Genomic DNA, 20,185 nt, shown 5'->3' with positions numbered 1-20,185 from the left:
AGGCATAATGGGTAGGTCTCCATTTTCTACATCCACCGTTGGCCTTCCTCATGGAAGGCAAAGGTCTTAGTTTTCATGCTAGACATTAAAATTAGAGCCAGCACACACCCCTGTAACAGGAGCCCACATCTGGAGTCTAATTAAACTTCTAAGTGCACTGCAGTTTCTCAGTGACGGCTAGGACAGAGGATGCTGCCTCTCCAGATGTCAGTGAGAGGGCAGCTCCACTTGAACACCTGTGAGCTGGCATTGTCGGCTTCGTGTCCAAGGGCTGCCCTTTTCTCTCCCTGAACTGAAGTGGTCGGCAGTTGAAGATTCCCAGACTGAGGAGTCTCATCGGTAGCAGCAGTTTATTCCTTCCTCAGAAGACAGGGAATACCACACATGTTAAGGTCATTAGTTTTGGAACCACTGCAACAGGTGACCAGGAGCCCATCAAGCCCTTACCCAGGGGTGTGGGTCAGCACCTGGTGCATGGAGCGAGGCATCGAGGGTTCTCAGCCCAGACTCCCCCTTTACATTTGACACGTCCAGTACAGTTGGTGTGTTCATTATCTAACACTACAATTCAACTCCCTTTCAAAACTACCATATATGGAAAACCAGCATCATCTGCCATAAATAGAAAATAATATAATGCAAACTGAACAATTATTAAATCTAGCTAGGTATGGCTGTGTGCCAAATCCTGGGTCTGAGGTCCAACTTGAGGTTGGCAAGTGCCAGAGAGGCAGGAAAGACACAGCCCCCACCTCCCCTCATTCCCCCCCCACCACCACCACCACCACCACCACGCATTACCAGCAGAAGGACTTTCAATGGGGAGGGAGTAGAGCCACAGCTAAGGCCCCTGAACAGCCATTGTTCCACAGCTCTGTTGCTCTTGGGTCTGCTGACTGACATCAAGTGACAGTGCTCACAGGGAATTATCAGCTTCTGAAGGTGACTTCTTCCTATGCCGGCACCCAAGTGACAGACGGGAAAGTCTTGTTTGAATTTTTTATGCCCCCTTATCCACACAGGGCCTTTCACTCTAAAGAAACACTTGGGATGGAATGTGTTCTTCAAGCCAATGTCTGAGTGTGAACATTTGCCACCGGTGGGGGGTAGGGGGTGGTGCTGCTGCTCCAGTTTATCTTTTCTGTCTTCAAAGTTTGTCTTTGCCCTGGTTCTCTTTCATCCTTGAGTGTAACTGGTAAGCCTTGAAAAGCACCATTTAATTGGTTCTGGCTTCACATGTCTTATAAAGGTCAGAGACTTTCCCCTTTGCTCTTTCAGCCTCTTGGTGTTTTCACTGTCCAGGGCAGAAGCCAGCATCTTGTGCTTCATGCCAAAGCCAAAGGCTGAGAAATCAGACTGAATGTTTTCCAGACCCACAACCACGTCTGTGCTCTGGAGTGGCTGGCAAGCACCAGTGGTTGAGTGAGAGTGCCACATGCAGTCCCCTGGGCGCACTGCTACTGAAGCAGCGCTGAGGGAGAAGTGTCCCTCCCGCAGCAGGACCAGCAGCTGCAGAGCCAGATGTGCAGACTGCCAGGAGCAGAGCAAGGCCTGCACCTCCACCTTTCCTGACTAGCAGGCCTTTCACATAAACTTCCTCATCCATCTCTAAATTGGGGTGCAGATGGGTTAAAACTAGATAAATTTGTTACATATGTTCCCTGGAAGAGTACACACAGGACTCAGTTATGCAAATGTGGCCCTTGCTTTCTCTCAGTTGACAGTAATGCAGTTTATGTTTCAAAAGTGAAGTGTGGTGGCACGTCAGAAATGGCGTGGCCCACCTGTCAGCTACTCTCGGAAGGGTGGCAGAGGTGGAGGAGCCTGGCACGGACCAGGAGGGAAGGCCATAGAGATATGGGCTGTTTCTCAGTAGCTCCCCTTCCCCAGTGACCCTGCTGTCCACACCATCACCTGTTCTCCCCTCCTTGGCCAGGGGACATGGCATTAAGATGGCATTTTACCATCTGGATTAGTGCACCCATCAAGTCACTTTGTCCAGGGCAGCTGGGAAATGGGGAGGAGCAGCACCACTAGCCCCTGGTTTTTATTTCACGCAAGGGCTTCTGCGCAGGGGACTGAGCAGCTCCTCTGCTTCCAGCACCTCCCCCTCCCACATCTGATGCACAGGCAGGGCAAGGGGCTCCCTCCCAAACGTGGGCCTGTTTGTCACAAAAACACCTACCACTCCGCCCAGCAGGCTAGGAAGCTGGCCCTCAGCACCTGAGGGGTCATACACCGGGTTTCAGCATGCACTATGCAGTTGGGATGAGGGACGTGATGTTTGTTTGGGTTCACTTTGTGTGGCCAAGGCAGTTAATGCTTTACCACTGTTCCCGATTACCAAAATGCTGTGCAAATACCAGCGTGCACCCAACACCATTTTGCTACACAATACTCGGATGCGTGAGTAGATGTCTAGGGCCCTTGGAATTAAATCAAAATTTCTTAAACCCTTTGTGGGTCATAGGTAACTTAAATCTTTAAAAGCTCTGGATCTCCCTATAAAAATGGCCCAGTCAACCCCTACCCCCACCTCCTTGAGGCCATTCCATGCATCCCAGGCTAAGAACCCCTCCCTCTCTGCATCAGACCTCCCTGACAGGTCGGTTTGAATTAGGTCAAGAGTCAATCTGTCTGTCTAACCCTTCAGAAAGCAGTGGTATGTAGCTCTTCAGGGGTGACTGAAGGGGGCAGAGGTCTCAGGGAAGTTGCAGTTGAAGGTAGGGGGTCCCTGACCTTCAGGGGGAAACAATTTTCCATTTATTGAAGGCTTGCAGGGAGTGCAGAAGACAACACTCAGTATGCCCTACTAGAGGCACAAAGACTCCTTTTCTGAAAGAAACCAGTGAGATGAGGTGGTAAGGGGAGGGCTGTTCTCAGAGGGACAAGTAACAGGCGCCAGGCAGTGGCTAGCCCCATCCGTGCAAGGGGTCCACGAGCCACCCCTGTGGGGCAGGGCTGTGGCACCAGAGGCCAAGCAGTGCTGTGAAGGCTGCTTGTCCCCTGGCCTCGGGCAGGGGAACTTGGGGTTTGCGTCAGAAACGGTGGTGCTTTAGAACACCGATATTAGTTTCTGTCTCCTCCTAAATCAGGGTCCCTGGGGAAGGGGCCAAAGGCCCCACATGCACACAAAAGAACCTCGACCCCTAGGCTGTACCCCCTTGACGTGCTGCACCCCAAACAGCATGTTAGCAAGGTTGGCCTTGGGGATGATAGGCCAAGAGAATTCATGGCGTCAGGGGGTCTGGCTGCCTGGGGCCGCGGCCTGCCCTGCTCTCCTGCAGGTGGGAACCTCAGGCTGCCAACAGGAGGGGTGGGCATGCCACGGTGCCCTCTCCCTGCATGTACGAGCTGCCGCCCAGAGCAGACTACAAGTAAAGCATGAAGAGAGAGAAAACACCTGCAATTGAAACGCTCATCATTTTAATGGTCAATAGCTTCTGGTTGGCTCTGGATGGTACAGTTAAACAATATACTTAAAAGACCCCCCAAAATGCATTCACACCCCTCAGCAGCGTTGGCTTCCATCAGCATTCCACTGCCCAGTCAGACATCCACAGCTTCAGACCCCTTCTTGGGTTATGGAAATCCACATCTTAGTGTAATGAGCTGAAGAACCCTACAGCACACCATGATCTGTGTTATTTTTTAAAAATAACAAATATTAACCAACACCTTCCCAGGCTGTGCTGCTTCACAGAGCAAAGCTGTGACTGTGGCAATCTGAGTACTGCTGTCTCTCTGGGCTGGGCTGTTCTGCGTTCTCTCCCTTCCCTCCCGAAATCATACGGCATAGAGTTCGTAAACCTTCTTTACACAGTACACCAGAGCAGCAAGTGCTATTGTGTTGTGCAGTCTCTTTCTGTGCAGGTCGTCCTTCCGGACCAGCACCACCGGGGTGGAGGAGGTGAGTGTGTGCAGAGGCAGACGTGACAGTTTGTAGGCATCGTACTCCACTTGGTATTTGCAGCAAGGGTCAAACTGCCAAGAGATCCCGTAGAGGGTGCAGCAAGCCAGGCTCAGCACACCAGCCGGCAGGGAGATGTAATGGGAGTACTCCAGGGGCAGGGCCAGAGGGGTGCAGAGGCAGGCAGTGCCCGCCAGCACGGCGGTCTTGTGCAGGCAGTTGCCCACGGTGATCCAGCGGGCGGTCTCATCACCAATGCGCGTGGGCTCTATCACGATGTACTTGTACTGCGCCTCCAGGGCCTGCTCCAGCTCGTACTCAAACTGGTCTTGGGCATTCTCCCCATTGTAGATCTCATGCACGATGTAGCAGTCTGTGGCCGACAGGCTCGCCCTTGGGTGGAAGAGTGGGAAAGAGAGATGACAATCAGGCAGGAAGCACTAATAACTGTGGCTTTACTAATCCCTGTGGCCCAGGCTGGTGCAGTGTGAGGCCTGAGCTAGGGGTACCACACCCATTTATCTCCCCCGACCCAACATACAAGACATCAGTAAAGACTCCTTTTCTTAAAGAAAACAGTGAGGAATGAGGAGGCGACGGGGAAGAGGGCTGGTCTCTGAGAGGGACAAGTAACATACACCAGGTGGTGGCCAGTCCCTGGCAGGGGGTCTGTGAGCCAGCCCGGAGCCCAGGGACAAAGAGGGGTGTCGCCCAGAATCACAGTAACAAAAACACCAGGTCAACAGGATGAAATCTGCTACTGATTAACTGGGGCAATTGCAGTAGGAGGGGTCTCCCACAAAAACCACCAGACACCTGAGGCAGATAATGCTAAACATCTTACTCCAGGCTCTAAAGAAGTCATCCTCGGCCTTCAGAATAAACACAGGCCACTTAGCCTTGGGTGGTGATGAAGAATTGCCTCTGGCCCTCATGGGTGGCCCTCTGGCCTCTGGTCCTCATGGATGACAAGCTGAGCAGGGCCCTCGGAGCACCCAAAGGTCCCCAGCTGTGGTCCACTCGCTCCTCCTCACTGCCTGCTGGAAAGGGCCTCAGCAGAGAACAAGCACACAGGCTCCCTGGCTCGCAGCTCAGAGAGCACCTGGAAAAATTTCTTAAATCCTTTGTGGGTCACGAGCAGCTCCCAACACCAACTCAACAGAACGGAGACCGGTCTCAAATTTAGTGGGTGTAAGCACTACACAAGAAGCACTGTTAAAGCAGGCCTATTTTGAGCGGCCTACTGGTTCCCAGCTCCCCTAGACAGATGGACGGCATGCTCCTGCCTGGTGCCTTACCCGGGGCCAGTCATCCCTGTGTCTGGGCTGTTGCCCTCCGTGACCATGTGGCATTTTTGGCCTCTGCAGTCCCGGCTCCCTAACCAAAGCAGCATCTCCTCACACCCCTGCCAGGTTCCCTGAACACAGGGCTTGCACACCTCCTCACTCACTTCCAGCGAGACCGCTCTGCGTCTCTACCTGCCCTCCAACCTTCTTCTGCTAGTTCTGATCAGAAGCCTCTGGGAGGGACACACTGCACACAGCTCCTGTTCATGTATCACTGCCAGGCCAAGCAGTGCCGTCTCCTGTCATATGCCCAGGAAAAGCAGCCCATCCCCGTTTCTCCACACAACCCCAGTCCTACCACAGAGAAGCTGCAGCCAGTGGGCCAGGAAACACAGGGCAAACAGCCATCCCCCAGCTTGAACATTACTCAGCGGAACTAGAGTCCTTCACTGGCCAAGGAGTAGACAGATCTGAGGACTCAGGCACAGACCGCCTCTGGGCTCCACAAACAGCTGCCTTTTCTTGAATGTAAAGCATTAGCAACTAGTGAAGACTACCTATAACTAAGGTCACCCTCCGAACCTGAGTTCATCATTAAGGCAATCTCAGCCCTCCTTCAAAAACAGAAGCCATCACATGCTCAGGGCAGTGGAAACTGGAATTGTCAGGGCAAACCTGCAGAAGGACAGGCCAGGTGATCAGTGTGTGCTGAACAGAGAGAGGACCAGAAGGCTCCTGTGTCAGCCTCCCAGGCAGACTTCAGAACTTCAAAGGCCACTTTTAGCAAACCAATAAGCACACCTGTGAGGAGGCAGCTCCACTTCCACTAGATAAACAGCTGAGAAACGCTGTCCTGTGGCCATATTGGAAATGAAATCATCGGTAGTGGCCTGGCAACGCCCTCAGGGTTCAGGGGACAGCAACCTCCAGGGAGGGCTCCACTCCCAGGTGGGGTCACTTACAAAGCATGCTGGCTGGATGGTGGCTGTGACTGGCAAAGGAAACCCTTTATCTCAAAGAAAGCAACTGTAATTAATCTGGGCTAAGGTGAAGCCTCCTAATTAAATCACGGGTCCTAATTAAGCTGTGTGCCGGGACAAGTCAGCTCCCAGAGGTGGAACAAGAAGCCTCCCAAAGTGGGGTGCTGCCAAAACATCCAGCTACCTTGCCAACCTTTAAGGGAGATAAATTAATGAGCTGTTTCCATCGATGCTGCTGAAATGGGCAAAGTAGGGTTTCCCTTTGAAGTCCTTTGTGGAGTTTCTCTGCTTGGTATTGGTTGATTCAGAGGAAAGAGCTGAGAGGGAAGCCAGTTCCCACTGCTCCCCTGCAGAATTCAGAACATTAACCACCACTTTTAGCAAACAAATAAGCAAACCTGGGAGGCAGGCTTCACTCCCGCTAGATGAACGGACAAGAACGCATGCTTTCCTGTGGCCACATCAGAAATATCACTGCTGGTCTGATCACCTCCTCAGAGGCAGGTGACAGTGTCCTCCCAAGAGAAGCTCCACTCCCAGATGAGGGCACCCCTGGCGAAGACATGTTCTTTATGTTCTCAGGTTCCTCAGCCAGAGACAGGGTGGGCCACATAAGGTGCTGATGTGTGAATGTGAGAGGAGCGCTGCGTACCAGTCGGGTCCTGCTAAGTACCAAGGAGGCAGGGTGCCTGTGGTCTGGCCACCGCAGGTGAGCTATGGGGGCCACAGAGCCTCTCTGGGTGCTCACACCCTTCTTGCTGGGACCAACAGCAAAACGTGGGTGTCAAGCCTGGGGTTACAGAACATTCTTGCCCAAACCCAAACCCAAACCCACCCTCTTGCAGCAAACCTGTAACCATCCTGAATGTAGTGAAAAACACTGTTAGTCCCAGTAAGGAAATTCCCGTACTTGGAACAGGAATGGCTCCATCTTGGAAATGCATCATGGGGCCATGCCATCTCTCTCCCCCACACATTTTACATTCCCCTCTCCCCATCTGCCCAACCTACGCCCAGGACAGAGGGATTTGTCTCCTGGGATTTGTTAGGACACATTGTGTCCCTGGGTCCTGCTACACACAGCAATAAGTGGGAGGCCATGCCCCAAGGGTCCCGTCTCACTCTGGCATTAGGTGCATCAGATGCCAGCCAAAGTGAGCACAGCCAAGGGCAGTGAGACGAGGTAGGCAGGAACTGATCAATGGTGGCCAGGTCCTCGTCCAGAGGGGCTGCTCTCAGCTGCAGGGCGGTCTTGCAAACACTACAGTTTGGAGCAAGGGTGTAGACACAGCTGCAATGACCCCACGCCCAAATCCCCAGTCTGTCCCAGAGTCTGTTCCACAGATACGTGCCCGACTGTCTATCAGAGCAGCACATCCACTTCCTGGAGTCCCCAGTGTCTTAATATGGGTAGGTAAAAGCCTTCAGAAGTTATGGTCACCCCATCTCTGTAAGTGTAAACCAAAGATATACAGTGTGAAAACCAGAAGAGCACAGCCACACAGAGCGCACCTTCAGACACTAATGAAGTATCCGGAGTCAGTCCACAGGCAGTGCTGTCCACAACCACCCTGAGACCCCACACACATAACCTGCTTAAAAGCCAAGCCCAGACATGCCTAGAGAAGGACAGGGATTCTGAGTCTCCGTTGGGAAAAGATAACGTCTGAAGTCTAGAAAAGTGGCTGTCTAGTATCCTACCATGATGAATAAGTAAAGAGGCAGCATGTTCCCCACAAAACAAAACAGACAGACACACATACGAAGTAGGAATACTCTTGTCCGCATCCACCTGACCAGGCAGGCAGCACCCACAACCTCTATGTGGGTTGGTGGGAGTGTCGGCACCACCCCCTCTGCCAACCCAGGTCTTCGAGGCTGCCAGGACCCTGGACTCAGTTCTGCAGCTGATCCTGACTGCTCAGCTTCTGTGGGTTAGGAATCCCAGGAAAGAGTCATTTCCAGCCATCACCCAGCTACCCCAGCACCCACCGTGTGTGGCAAGCTGTTTCTTGGTCAGACGTGATAGAACTAAGGGAAGAGCTAGTGAGAAGGTTGCCCTGAACCACCTCAAAGCATCGTGAGCTCATCCTCAGCCTGAAGGCCATGGGTCTGAGACCCTGGGCTCTTTCAAGCATGGTGCATGGTGCAGATAAACAAAGAACAGAGATTTACTCTCTAGACAGTAGACACTTGTTACTTTTGGTGAAAGGAAAGGTAACACCAAAAGAGGGTGAAGTGTACACAGCTTGATGAAGGTAAACAATGTCACTAAAAAGTACACAAGAAAAAAGGACCTGTTGGTAATTGCTATGGCATACATAATTTTGAAACAAGAGCAAAAACAACCGAAAAAGACATGTGCAGGTACGTATGTATGTATACAGGCATATGTGTGTGTAGGTATGTATATATACATGTATATACAGGTATATGCGTATGTATATGCATCTATGTGACTCTGTGCACATATATTCATACATATAAAATAAAGCACATAGGGGGCACAGTTACAGATACTTCTAAGATATAATCAAACACCTCACGAGACTGGATTTCTGGGTTTGAAGGATTAGGACCATAGTCTCATGGGACATCTTGGTTAACTGGCATAAATATAGTTTGTAAAGTTGTATTCTACATCATAGTTTAGTGAGTAGTGTCTGGGGTATTCAGCCATCTAAGATACAACTACTGGTCTCTGTTTGTCCAAAGTAGAAGAGAAAGAAGGAAACCAAAGACTCAAAGAAACTAGTCTACAGGACTAACAGTCTACACAAACCATGGCCTCATCTACCCTGAGACCTGAAGAACTAGACGGTGCCTGGCTACCACTACTGACTGTTCTAATCAGGGCCACCACAATAGATGGACTCTGACAGAATGGGAGAAAAATGTGGAAAAGGACCCCAAATTCCTAAAAAAAAAAAAATCCACACCTACTGGACTGGTTGAGACTGGAGGACTCCCCAAGACTATTGCCCTGAAATACTCTTCAAACTTTGAACCAAAACTAACCCCTGTGGTCACCTTGTAGCTAAATAACAAATTGGCTCAAAAAATAATTAACATCACCTGTAAGTACTGTGCTCCTTTAAAAAATCACCTATACGAGGCCAAACGGTCATCAATGACTTTAAAACAAAGATGAGAATGTATGGAGACAGGGAAACTAGATTACTGGAAACGGAACAACCAGAATGGAAATAATGAGACTGTTTATGCATTGTGAAGAATGTAACCAATGTCACTGAACAACTTGTGTAGAAACTGTTGAATGGAAACCTACTGTGTAAACCTTCACCAAAAACACAATAAAATATTCTTAACAGCAAAAACAAAAAAACAAAGAACATTAACAGCTAGCTGGAATCTTTTGAGCTCTGAGTTTCCGAAGAGGCTATACTTTTGCTTTTCATTGAAGTGTGTCAGAGCAGGAAGAAAGCCTAATAAAGAGCCACATTAAGAAGAATGAGACAGCGCTGATAGGGAAAGTCTCCAAGAGTAAAGCTGAGTGAGAAAGGTGAGGTTCACAGCAGCATTTACAGTGATCTTTAGTGTATTTTTCAAAAGTATGTTTTTGCTTTTATACACACAGAACATTTCTGGAAAGCTACACAAAGACCTGGGTTGTTATGACTGCCATTGGGAAAAGGAAGTCAGTGGCTCAAGAGAAAAAAAGGGAGTTACTTTTTACTAAATGACTTGAGTCTTTTGCATTGGGTACATTGATGCACTGAGTTTTCTCCGGTACTCATGGAGTAGGGTTATTCTCCTAAACACACTTTGTCAGCACTGTGGAGCTCTAGTAGCTCTCAACCTGTTGAAGAACTTCGGAGTGGGTGCTGCCAACACTGGGCTGCCTCAGGGTCAAAAGGCACCTGTGACCTGGGGTTCCTGACCTGCCCCACTGCCTCTAATCAAGAGTTGGCCTCAAACATCCCTTTACATTTGTGCCTTCTGGCGAGAAGCCTCACTGGAGATGGCAATTAGCAAAGCAAGTCTGGAGAACAGTGGCCTCTCTAGCCCACGGATGGCCCTAACAGACTCCACTTCCCTATGGGACCCAGGCAGAGGTGTCAGTCTCAATTACACCTGTTGGTATGCCTGGCAACCTGCCCAGAACCTGGCCGGGGCCCCCAGTGCCAGCCAGGCAGGATGCTAGGTTTAGAGCAGGAGGCTCTGATGTGGGCTTCCCAAAGTCTAGAGCTATTCAAGGGTGTTCCGAGCAGCACTGCTTTGTAAGGGCAAAAAAAGATCACTGACAGGAGACATAAACTGTAACAACCTCCTGAGAGAATGAGCAAGCCAAGCCACAGCTGCTCACTTCAGCACAGCTGTGGCAATCCTGTGGAAGGTGGAGGAAGGGGAAAGCGAGCTGCATAACACGTGACACCTCACATGTAAAATCGGTATGGCATGCAACACGAAGCGCTGTGCCGTTCAGGAATGTGTTCACGTGTGCTGAAACCATAAGGAAAGCCAGGAAAGGACAGGCAATCCGGGAGGGAGGCGACCTTAGCCTGGGAGGAGGGGATGGGCACAGGGACACGAATTTTCCACTTCTTCAGCTGAGTGGTGCAGTCATGGGTGTTACTACTTTATTGCTTATAACAGCTTTAATGAGACATAATTCACAGCCACTTGATTCACCCCTTTGAAGGACACAATTCAATGGGTTTTAGTGCATTCACAGAGTTGTGCAACCATCACCGCAGTCAATTTTAGAACACTTTCATCACCTCAAAAAGAAACCCTGTACCCTTTAGCTGTCAACCCCAACTCTTCCCCAGCCCTCCCCCCACCCCAAAGCAACCACTCATCTACTTTCTGACTCTGTGGATTTGCCTCTTCTGGACCTTCATATAAAAGGAATCACCCATGTACGGTCTTTTGGGACTGGCTTCTTTCACTCAGCATGTTTCCAATGTTCACCCGTGATGTAGCATCCTTACACCTCTTATAAACATTCTTTTGATATGTTTAACATTCAATTTTTTTTTAAAATCAAAGACTAACTATATGAAAGGAAGTATCAAAGGTACTAGACCCCCAAAAAGGTCAACAGTGGTTTTCTTCAGATGGTGGCTACAACCTAGCAGTGTCAGAAGTCTAACTTCAGAGGGAAGGAGGAGAATCAAGATCGGCCCAAAGCTGATTCCTATGAGGTGGAGGTCAGACATACCTCCACTCTCCAACTTTTTTACCCTTTCTGACACCAGCCACCCCTCCTGCCCTCCGCCACGGCACTCTCTATTTCTCTGCTAGGTTCGATAATCCATTGCAATGGCCACACGGAACTCACAGACCATACGCACCATTATGTGGTTTATTAGGGAAGTAACAGGCTACAACTCAGGATCAGGATCAACTTGGAAGTAACAAGATACAACTCAGGAGACAGGATACAGTTCTTCAAGCAGGATGGCTCTCGGCTTCTTCTTGCCCATGCCCACAGGTAGGCAGCGCTCTCTGCCGTGCCCACTCCTGGGCCTTCCCTCAGGCCTCTGCCATGTGGCCCCTCTAGGCCTCTGCCCTGCTCCGTCAAGTGTTACAGCTCTTTAGCTCTGCCAGCAAGTGCCCACAGGCACCCCACTCCACCAGCAAGCCTCCAGCCTGAAGGTGCTCAGCTCTCTGGGAAGCCCACTGCAGCTGTCTTGCACTGGTCTCCTGGTTCCCACTGTCTCTCGCTGCTGCCACTTGTGCCACTACTGTGCCACCTCTCACCATCTTCAGTGTTACAGCTCTGTCTCCTGTATCTAGGAGGTTTTCAGTGTAGGGACCCTAGGTCCAAAGGATGCACTCTGCTCCAGGCTCTTCTTCTTGATGATCGTGTGGTCCCCCTCAACCTCTGTAGTACTGCCCTTTTATAAGCCTACTCCTCCCACCAAGACCAGGAACTGACCAATCCCTCAGCAGGCCCCAGTCACCTAATTCCCATAGTAATGAAACAATCTCTGCAAGGGTTTTACACAACTTATTTGCATAGTAAGCTGTCCAATTCCTCTGCAAGACTGAACTAGCAAATCAGCTTGGCAGAACTACAAACCCAGGGCCAGAAAGGCCATATATAAAGAGAAACCTGTTGTACTGCAGTTGCCTAAGAGGTGATTTTTTAATTTTATTTTTCTTCAGAATTTTCTCTATTTTTCAAACATATGTTTGTCTTAAAAATGAGAAAAATAACTATATACTTTTTCTTAAAAAGAAAAATTGCATTCAACGCACTGTATGCTCCGTGAGGGTCTATATGAAGAGACTAGATCCTCATGGAGCTCCCACTGCCAAAGATAGCATGAGCAGCGGTTTCCTGCTCTGGCAGCTTCTCTGATGCCCCCCTGAGAAGGGGCAGATCAGGGGCAGGTCCACCACCACATGGTGACTAGATGCAGCAGTGTGTGGGCAGAGGCAGCATGCTGGTCTCCCAGCCCTGCAGTCTGCCCAGCAAGGAGAACTCCATTTCCCTGCTGCACTGAAGCAAGCACTGGCCAAGTTTACATGCAAGCCACCATCATGTCCTGGCCTTACTAGATCCAGAAGGACCAAATCTTACCTGATGCGGGAGTGGGGCCTGAGGCTCGTCAGCAGGGCCTCAGAGCACACCACCAAGCCTTACTCACATAGACAGAAGTATCCAGAGCATTTAGTGGAAAAGAAGCCAAGAAAAGATACATCAAAAGTTAAAGAACTGCTAAAATAGCCATGTGAACCCACAAGAGGATAAGCCGAGAGGTACAAAAATGCTATTTATGAGCCCTTTTTAGGTAACAGAATGCTGACACCTAACAGGAACTCGAATCCCTCATGTCTAAAATACAAAGGAAAGTCGACCCCAAGTTCATCATGGAGTCCGCAGCACTAGGCTGGGACGGAACAAGGTCCCAGGAAATGTCTCGGGAAGTACATTCTAGTGAGTAACAGAAGGGGAAACAAGTTACAGCAATTAAGAGAACTGGTGATCTGAAAAACTAAATAAGACCCATCTGTCAGGTTTTTCATTTAATAAGCATGTGATGTACGAGGCCTTGGGCTCTAGCCTCAGATCTAAGAAAAAAACAACTCTTGGCTAAACAAGAATTGCTTCCTCAGGGGCCCAAAGGAAGCAGAAAGATTGAGCAGTAAAATTCCATACTGTAGATTTAATTTAAAGACCACTAGGACAGAAAGGCACAGGCATATAGTCCCAAATATTGTGGACAGTTTCAAACAGCCCAAGGAACTCTGACAGGGCACACGACATTTTCATTTGCTCCAGAGAAGACCACGTGCAAAAGAACACACTCTTCTTCTGTCCACTGGTAACAGAGAAGCTCATCTGTGCTGAGTGTGGGAGCCCAAAGTGTGGGAGTCCAGACCTGGATTCAAGTTTCCTCTCAGGTATGTGCTGGCTTTATGTCCAAGGGCAAACACCTTGCTGCTCTGAACCAGTTTCCCTCATGTTCAATGGGGCTAACAGCCCTTGGCTCTCACAAAGTCCTGCAGTGAGCACCGTGTGAACAGTTTGCATAAAACAACGCTGACAGCGGCCAAGCACCACCCTGGTGTAAGGCAGACATGGCTATTTAAATTTAATTAAATCAAATTAAAAAGTCTGTTTCTCCATTGCACTAGCCACATTTCGACAGCCCCATGTGGCTAACGACTACCCTAGTGGACAACACAGATATAGAACATTTCTATCACAGAAAGTCCTCTTGGACAGCCTGATCTAAAGAACTCTTTTGACTACTAAATGATTACTGGATTTCCCCAAGAACGCCTTGGCCCACCGAGTTGCTGCTGACACCAGGGACAGAGAACAGTAGCAGTTGGGAGGTTTCTCTGAGCGCTCTCTCTCATGGAGTACTTTCCAAACACACCCATGGGCCTACCAGCTAAAGAAGCAAGACTCAGACTCTGCCATAGCTTCCAGTCTCCTCCTGCCTCAGTGGACACAGAACCCTCCGCCCCCGGGGAAGGTGGCATTGCACCACTACGTGGGGCACAAAGTATTTCAGTTAGAATCCAAATGGCCTGAGTGAAGCCAGGAAAACAGAACTTCATCCTGCAGACATGAAGGCCATCAGTGAACCACAGTGGATCCTAACCTAAAATATCCATCTTGCAGGATCCACCGTGCAGGCCTCTGTCCGTGGGTGAGCAGCCGAGCAGAATACCATACACACTGGTTGAACATCTGCAGACCTAAGTGCAAATCCTGTCTCTGCTGGGCTTGTCCAGGCCGAAAGGAAAAGAACCATCTCTACCACACACAACAGCCAGAGGCTTTCAGGACAGATTAAAGACTTAAGAACCTTAACGGTCTTCAGCTCTAAAAGGGAAGGCCCAGATCAGAAATGGGGGTGTGTCACCACAGGAATGGGAACCAACCTGCTCAGTGACTGCCCACCTGACTTGTGGTCTACCTGCTCACTCAGCTGGGAATCTAAACCTTCCTGTCAGCTATCCAGTACTAAGTCTAAATTCACAGGGGAGAGCAAAGCTGTAAGAGAGGAGGACAAGTGCCAGAGGAACCAAGCCTGGTACTGACAGATGCTGAGAACCGGCTACCTAAAAAATGCTGGGTCAGAAGATGTACAAGCTGGGGAGGGGAGACCACAACAGAAAACCTAATTATAACATGACCACTGGGTCCCAGTGAGCAGGCACTCTGACCACCACAGACCTCTGAACAGCCGGCTACCTGCTTCATGGTCAGAAGGAGATCGAGTCCATCTTCACATGATTACAAGAAAGAGAACTCAAAGCACATGGCTACACTCACATTCCAGCAATCACCAAGAAGAAACAGAGGTGCTCAGGGCCCTTCGAGAGAGAAGACAAGCAGCCCAAACAAGCCCAGCGGGGGGCACTGGGAGCTGTTCCCAGGGCCACACGGGCGGCAGAACACACGTGTACCTGCACTGTGCTTTCCTAGGTGGGCAAATGTGTCTCACAGACGCCGAAAGGACAAGTGGCATTCTGTTTGATGTGCTTGCTGCCAGTGTACAGGATTTTGGACAAGAATTCAGGTTACAGCTCAGAGTCTGATGTTCTTCATTACAAACACTGTTGATTCCCTAGATTTAATGGAGTAGAGAGAAAAATCAACATGCAAGCAGCTATCATCTCGTGCTTTCCACCTCTCTTATTTTAGACAGAACTTTCTGTGATGTTGGAAACAATCTGTATCTGCTCTGTCCAACACTGCAGTACCTGGAATGTGACGAGTGCAACCAAGTGGCTGAATTTCCTTTCTATTTAATTTAATTGCTACACATGGCTAGCAGCTACCCAATTAGCACAGTATGAGAACCAGATAAAGGAAGAAGCTGTGCACACTTTAAGTTAGACCATAATTAACACACAGCTGACAATCGTAATGCTTATGGGAATCTGGCACCAGCAGAGCCTTTAAATACAAGGCATGCTGCAGAATTTGCAGAAAGTTGGCCAAAAATGTTGCTCTGCTCTAGCATAAAGCAGATTCCAACCAAGTGCAGCAACTTGGAAAAGTGGTCTCATAGTGCAGGCTAAGATTTGAGTCAGCACAAACCTGACATGGAGCAAGGTCATTCAAGAGAACCAAGAACAGCTTACTTCAGTCCTAAGACCCAGTAACACCCTAGCCTCATCAACTAGAGGGCCTCACCCCAAGAGTCTTTTACTGAACAGGAATGGAAGTGTGCCCCAGAAGGCAGCTCGCTGGCCCAGTGCAGGGTTATGTCTCCCTCCACTGCTCAGCATGGGAGCACCAGAGGGAAACTGGGCTCAGGCAAAGGACTCCTCCAGCAGAAACTGGCCAGGGCCTTACAGCAAAGGGAAACAAAGGGTCCCCCACAGCCACATCCCGCTATCTGGAAGGAGGGCAATGGTGCCACCCAAACCACAAAATCAGATGCCCCATTCCTGGCTGACACATGACATCCACAGTTCCAGGCCAAAGGTTGCAACGAGAACACCTACAGAGACCCAGCAGTCAAGCCTGACACAGCAGTCAAGCACGAACTGGAGAGCACATGCCCTATACAAAAGAGCCAGCCTCTATCCAGCTTGTCGGAGAAAGTTTTATGTGAAATCTCTCAATTTATAAGTGTTGGCAACTAGTTTATTTTAAAAACTGATGGTCAACATAGGGAAAAGGGATAAATAGGCAAATACTAGGTTGTGTATGGTTTTGCAACAGTAACAACCACCAAAAAAGAGGGGGAAGGCTACAGATGCTGATACTAATTAGATATAACCAATCACCTCATGGGATTAGTTCTCTTGGTTTGGGAGCTTAGGGCCGTGGTCTCGTGGGACAATCCAGTAAACTGGCATAACATCTTAAAGTTTATGTTCTATCTCCCAGTGTGGTAAGTAGGGTCTGGGGTCTTAAAAGCTTAAGAGTGGCCATCTAAGATATAACTATTGGTCTTTATTTGTTGGGAATAAAACAGGAAGAAGGAAACCCAAGACCCAGAGAAAGAACAGGACTACAGGACTGTCTACCTGAACCACCGCCTCCTCCACCTCGAGACCAGAACTAGTGGTGCCCAGCTACCACTATTAAACGTTCTAATCAGGAACACAATAAATGAATCCAGATAAAAAGGGAGAAAAACGTGGAACAGAACTTCAAATTCTCAAAGAATCCAGAATTACTGAACCTGCTGAGGCTCTGTCCTGAGACTATGGCCCTGAGTTGCTCTTCAGACCTTGAATTGAAACTATCCTCTGAAGTCACCTTTAAACTAAGTAACAGTTTAACTCAAAGAGTAAAGATTGTCACCCTTGAGTATTGCGTTTCTTTGGGAAAAAAAAAATTATCTAGGTGTATAAGACCAAAGGGTCAACAGCTACTTTAAAGCATAGATGAGAAAGTTGGAGAGCAGGGAGATTAAGTAAATGGAAAGGAAACAACTAGAACAGAAATAAGGAGAATGTTAATACAATGTGAAGAATGCAACTAATGTTACTGATCAGTTTGTCTAGAAACTGTGGAATGGGAGCCAGTTTGGCTATGTATATTTTCACCAAAAGTAAAATTAAACTGAAAAAAAAAAATTGAAAGTCAACAGTCAAGGACTGGATTCAGTCTACGAGCTGCTGGTTTGCAGGAAAAAAAAATCTCCAATACGTTCTATTTTCCTGCTTAAAGTTTGCTGGCACTACCCCTGTATGGACAGTGCCCAAGCATCCCCATTTAGACCTTCCAGCTGCTTTTATCCAATCAGGAGAAAAATACCTTTCCCTCTGATACTCTGAATTCCCTAAGAAGTTACTTCCAGTTACCAACGGATTAATGTTTGCATTAAAAATCTTGAAAATGTTTGCTAGTTTTAACACCATCTGGAAACATCGAGGTAGCTTCTTTCTGTGGTAGAAATGTCTAAGAAATACCAGGTGTGAATTAGAAAAACAAAAATATTTGCTTGGCACGGCGTTTTCAAGAAAGAGGAAATGCAAAATAGACAATATTAGATAACTCTGAGCTCAAAAATAAAATATAAGCTAAAGAATTCTATCATAACTGCCAAACAGGAAGAATCTGCTCAGTCGGGAAAGCCATCTGCAGGCAACAGTAATGAATATGTGATGTAATCAGACACAGAATAGTTGAGAGAGAGAACGTTTCCGTTTAACAATCCTCACTAAAAAGGAGAAAAGCAGCAAAAACAAAACTTTGCTTTCTTGCTAACCTCTGTTACCGCCAATCAAGCCATAAGAGAATGGACAGGACAGTTTAATTCGGGTGGCCATCACCAACACACATCCTCTCCCAAACTTCCAGCGGCTGAACAGCTTCTAGAGGAAACCGCTTTCCATAAGCAACAACTACAAACTCAACATAAAACACGAAAACTACTACGATCTCATTTTCTAGAAATCAGTTATCCAAATCGATATCCACTCTGGAAGAAACATGCTCCTAACTCCCTACCTACACACTATTTATCAGGAAAGGTCACTTTAAAGGACTTACACGGCAGGGGCGCTTGCAGAGAACCCTCGGAAAGTCCATGAATCGCACCTCGAGGGAGAAGCCGTCTCTCCACCCGGCACAGACACATCTCGAAGGGCTAGGGCTCTCTCTCTGTCCCCCGTAAACGTGCAGATTCGCAAAGCCTTTCCATAACTGACCTGCTTCTGTCACTGCTTCCCCTTCCTCCTCCCTCCAACCCGGCCGCCGCCAGTCGAATCTCGTCCCAGGAGCCATTCCTCGCCACAGTAAGGGCCGCGGGGGCCAAGCGCGTAGCTAGGCGGGACTCTGGGGCCTGCGCCGGGCGCCCGGGCCCTTTGGCACAGCGCGGCCCGGCCGCGGCCCACCTCATCCAGCCCGCCAACACTCCCTCTCCTGAGCCCTCTGCACTTCCGCGCCCCAGAGAGCTGGCCTCGGCCTGGCCCGAGCGGGCGCCGGTTCCCACCCGGGTACCAGATCCTCCTGGACTGGATCCCCGCGTGCCCGGTAGGGGACGACGAGGGCGGGCGGGAAGACGGAGCCTGGGGGCCGAGCCTGGGAGAGCCCTGCAGCTCTAGGAGGCCCAAGCGGGCTCCTTGGCTCCTGAGCTGCCTACCTAGAGAGAACAACAAGACCTGAACCTCACCTCTCTCGAGTGCTGCCGCCACTGCTGCCCGGGCCCAGGCGCCTCCTTCCCCAAGCGGCCATCTTGGCGACACTATGCCCGCAAGCGCCTGGGGCCGCGGCGGACCCGCGGCCGCGGCGGGCCGAAGGGAACTGTAGTCCGCCCGCAGCCCCGCGGCAGCCCGGACGCCCGGGCCGCACCGCGCCGGACCGCAACGCCCACAGTGCACCGCGCGCCGGAAGCTCCCCCTGCCGCCTCGTGGGAGACGTAGTCCTCGTTGGTGCGGGCCCTGGGAGAGTCGGCTCACTGGGCACCTTTAAAAGTTAAACCCCCTCGAATCTCACAGCCTCGGGTCTCAGGCGCCCGCCGCTTGTTCGTTATTGGTTGTCGAGAGCGAGTAGCTTACGGGGAGAGAAATGGAAAGTGCCTAGAGCTCCCAGCATGCCGCGGGAGAGGCGGTCCTCGCCTGGCCCGCCGTCCGCCACTCTGCGCTGCTCGCTGCGGCCGCGGACGAGCGGTCGCGCTGTCTCTGCGGCTCCGCCGGGTCCGGCCGGCGCGTGAGGCTCGTCCACTAGCTGCTCGGGCCCCTCGGCCTCACCTCACGCAAAGACGGCCCGACATGTCCTTTACATCCGCCTCGGCTCTCTAAGGTCATTGAGGGGTAGGAGGTGCCGCCCGGACCCTTCGCGGAGGCTCCATTCGCCCAGATTGTCTGGACTCCGGGGACACTTTGGAGACCAAGTCAGGTGCGGCCCCTGCTGTCACGGAGTTGGGGAGAGAGTCTGAAAGCAAGGAAGAGAAATCGCTACAACCTACGATAATTGCTGCGAAGGAAATAGGGTTCTGTGATAGAGAAAAGCAAACCAGGGTTTCTTTTAGATAGGGCCACTGGGGCCCCTTCAGGCTCTACCACACATCACACGCCCTTTGCTGTCTGCAACGGCGTGAACGTACCTCTTCTTTCGGTGTTTTTGAAAGCATATGCCCAGCAGATCCTCCCACCTGACAGGAACCCTGCCCCAGGACCTGCCTGGACACAGCTATAAAGAGTCGGGGTCAGGATGGACTCATGGGAGCTAATCGATTCCTAGATGCTGCTTCCTCAGACCTTTGGGCATGTGGGGGGTCTGAACTTCTAGGCCCTCTCCCTCTTTCCACAAACTATGTTACTAGACATATTCGTTGGTTCATAAATATTCATTGAGCAACTATTATGTGCCTAAATCGGCTTCAGGTTCAGAGTTAGGAGTAAGCAGAGTCCCTGCTCTTGGCCCTCCAGTCAGGTGGAATTCTGCGTACCAAAGCAGGAGGCTGTCAGGCTAAAGAGGTTCATCACCGAGGATTCCTCTGGACTTCGTTCCAGCTCACACGCTACGATATTTTTTATCTGCTTGAAGTCCTCTCAGTCGTTCATAAGCTACAGGATAAAGTCCAAGCTCCTTAGCATGATCTAGAAGGCCT

General features: G+C 50.0%; 1 protein-coding gene across 1 annotated transcript; it reads right to left on the bottom strand.

Moving 5' to 3' along the window:
• Positions 1–3,409: 3,409 nt before the first annotated feature.
• On the bottom strand, positions 3,410–18,817 carry TMEM11 (transmembrane protein 11). Its single transcript, XM_004381025.1, has 2 exons — positions 18,746–18,817; positions 3,410–4,303 (listed from the first exon to the last, which is right to left on the bottom strand). The coding sequence occupies exons 1-2, from the start codon at positions 18,805–18,807 to the stop codon at positions 3,787–3,789; spliced, it is 579 nt and encodes a 192-aa protein (XP_004381082.1). The 5' UTR covers positions 18,808–18,817; the 3' UTR covers positions 3,410–3,786.
• Between the last annotated feature and the right edge of the window lie 1,368 nt (positions 18,818–20,185).

Source organism: Trichechus manatus, unplaced genomic scaffold (assembly GCF_000243295.1).
Source record: "Trichechus manatus latirostris isolate Lorelei unplaced genomic scaffold, TriManLat1.0 scaffold00080, whole genome shotgun sequence".
Classification (NCBI taxonomy): domain Eukaryota; kingdom Metazoa; phylum Chordata; class Mammalia; order Sirenia; family Trichechidae; genus Trichechus; species Trichechus manatus.
The sequence above is the reverse complement of the archived record's forward strand: the minus strand, read 5'-3'. Positions and strand labels throughout refer to the sequence as shown.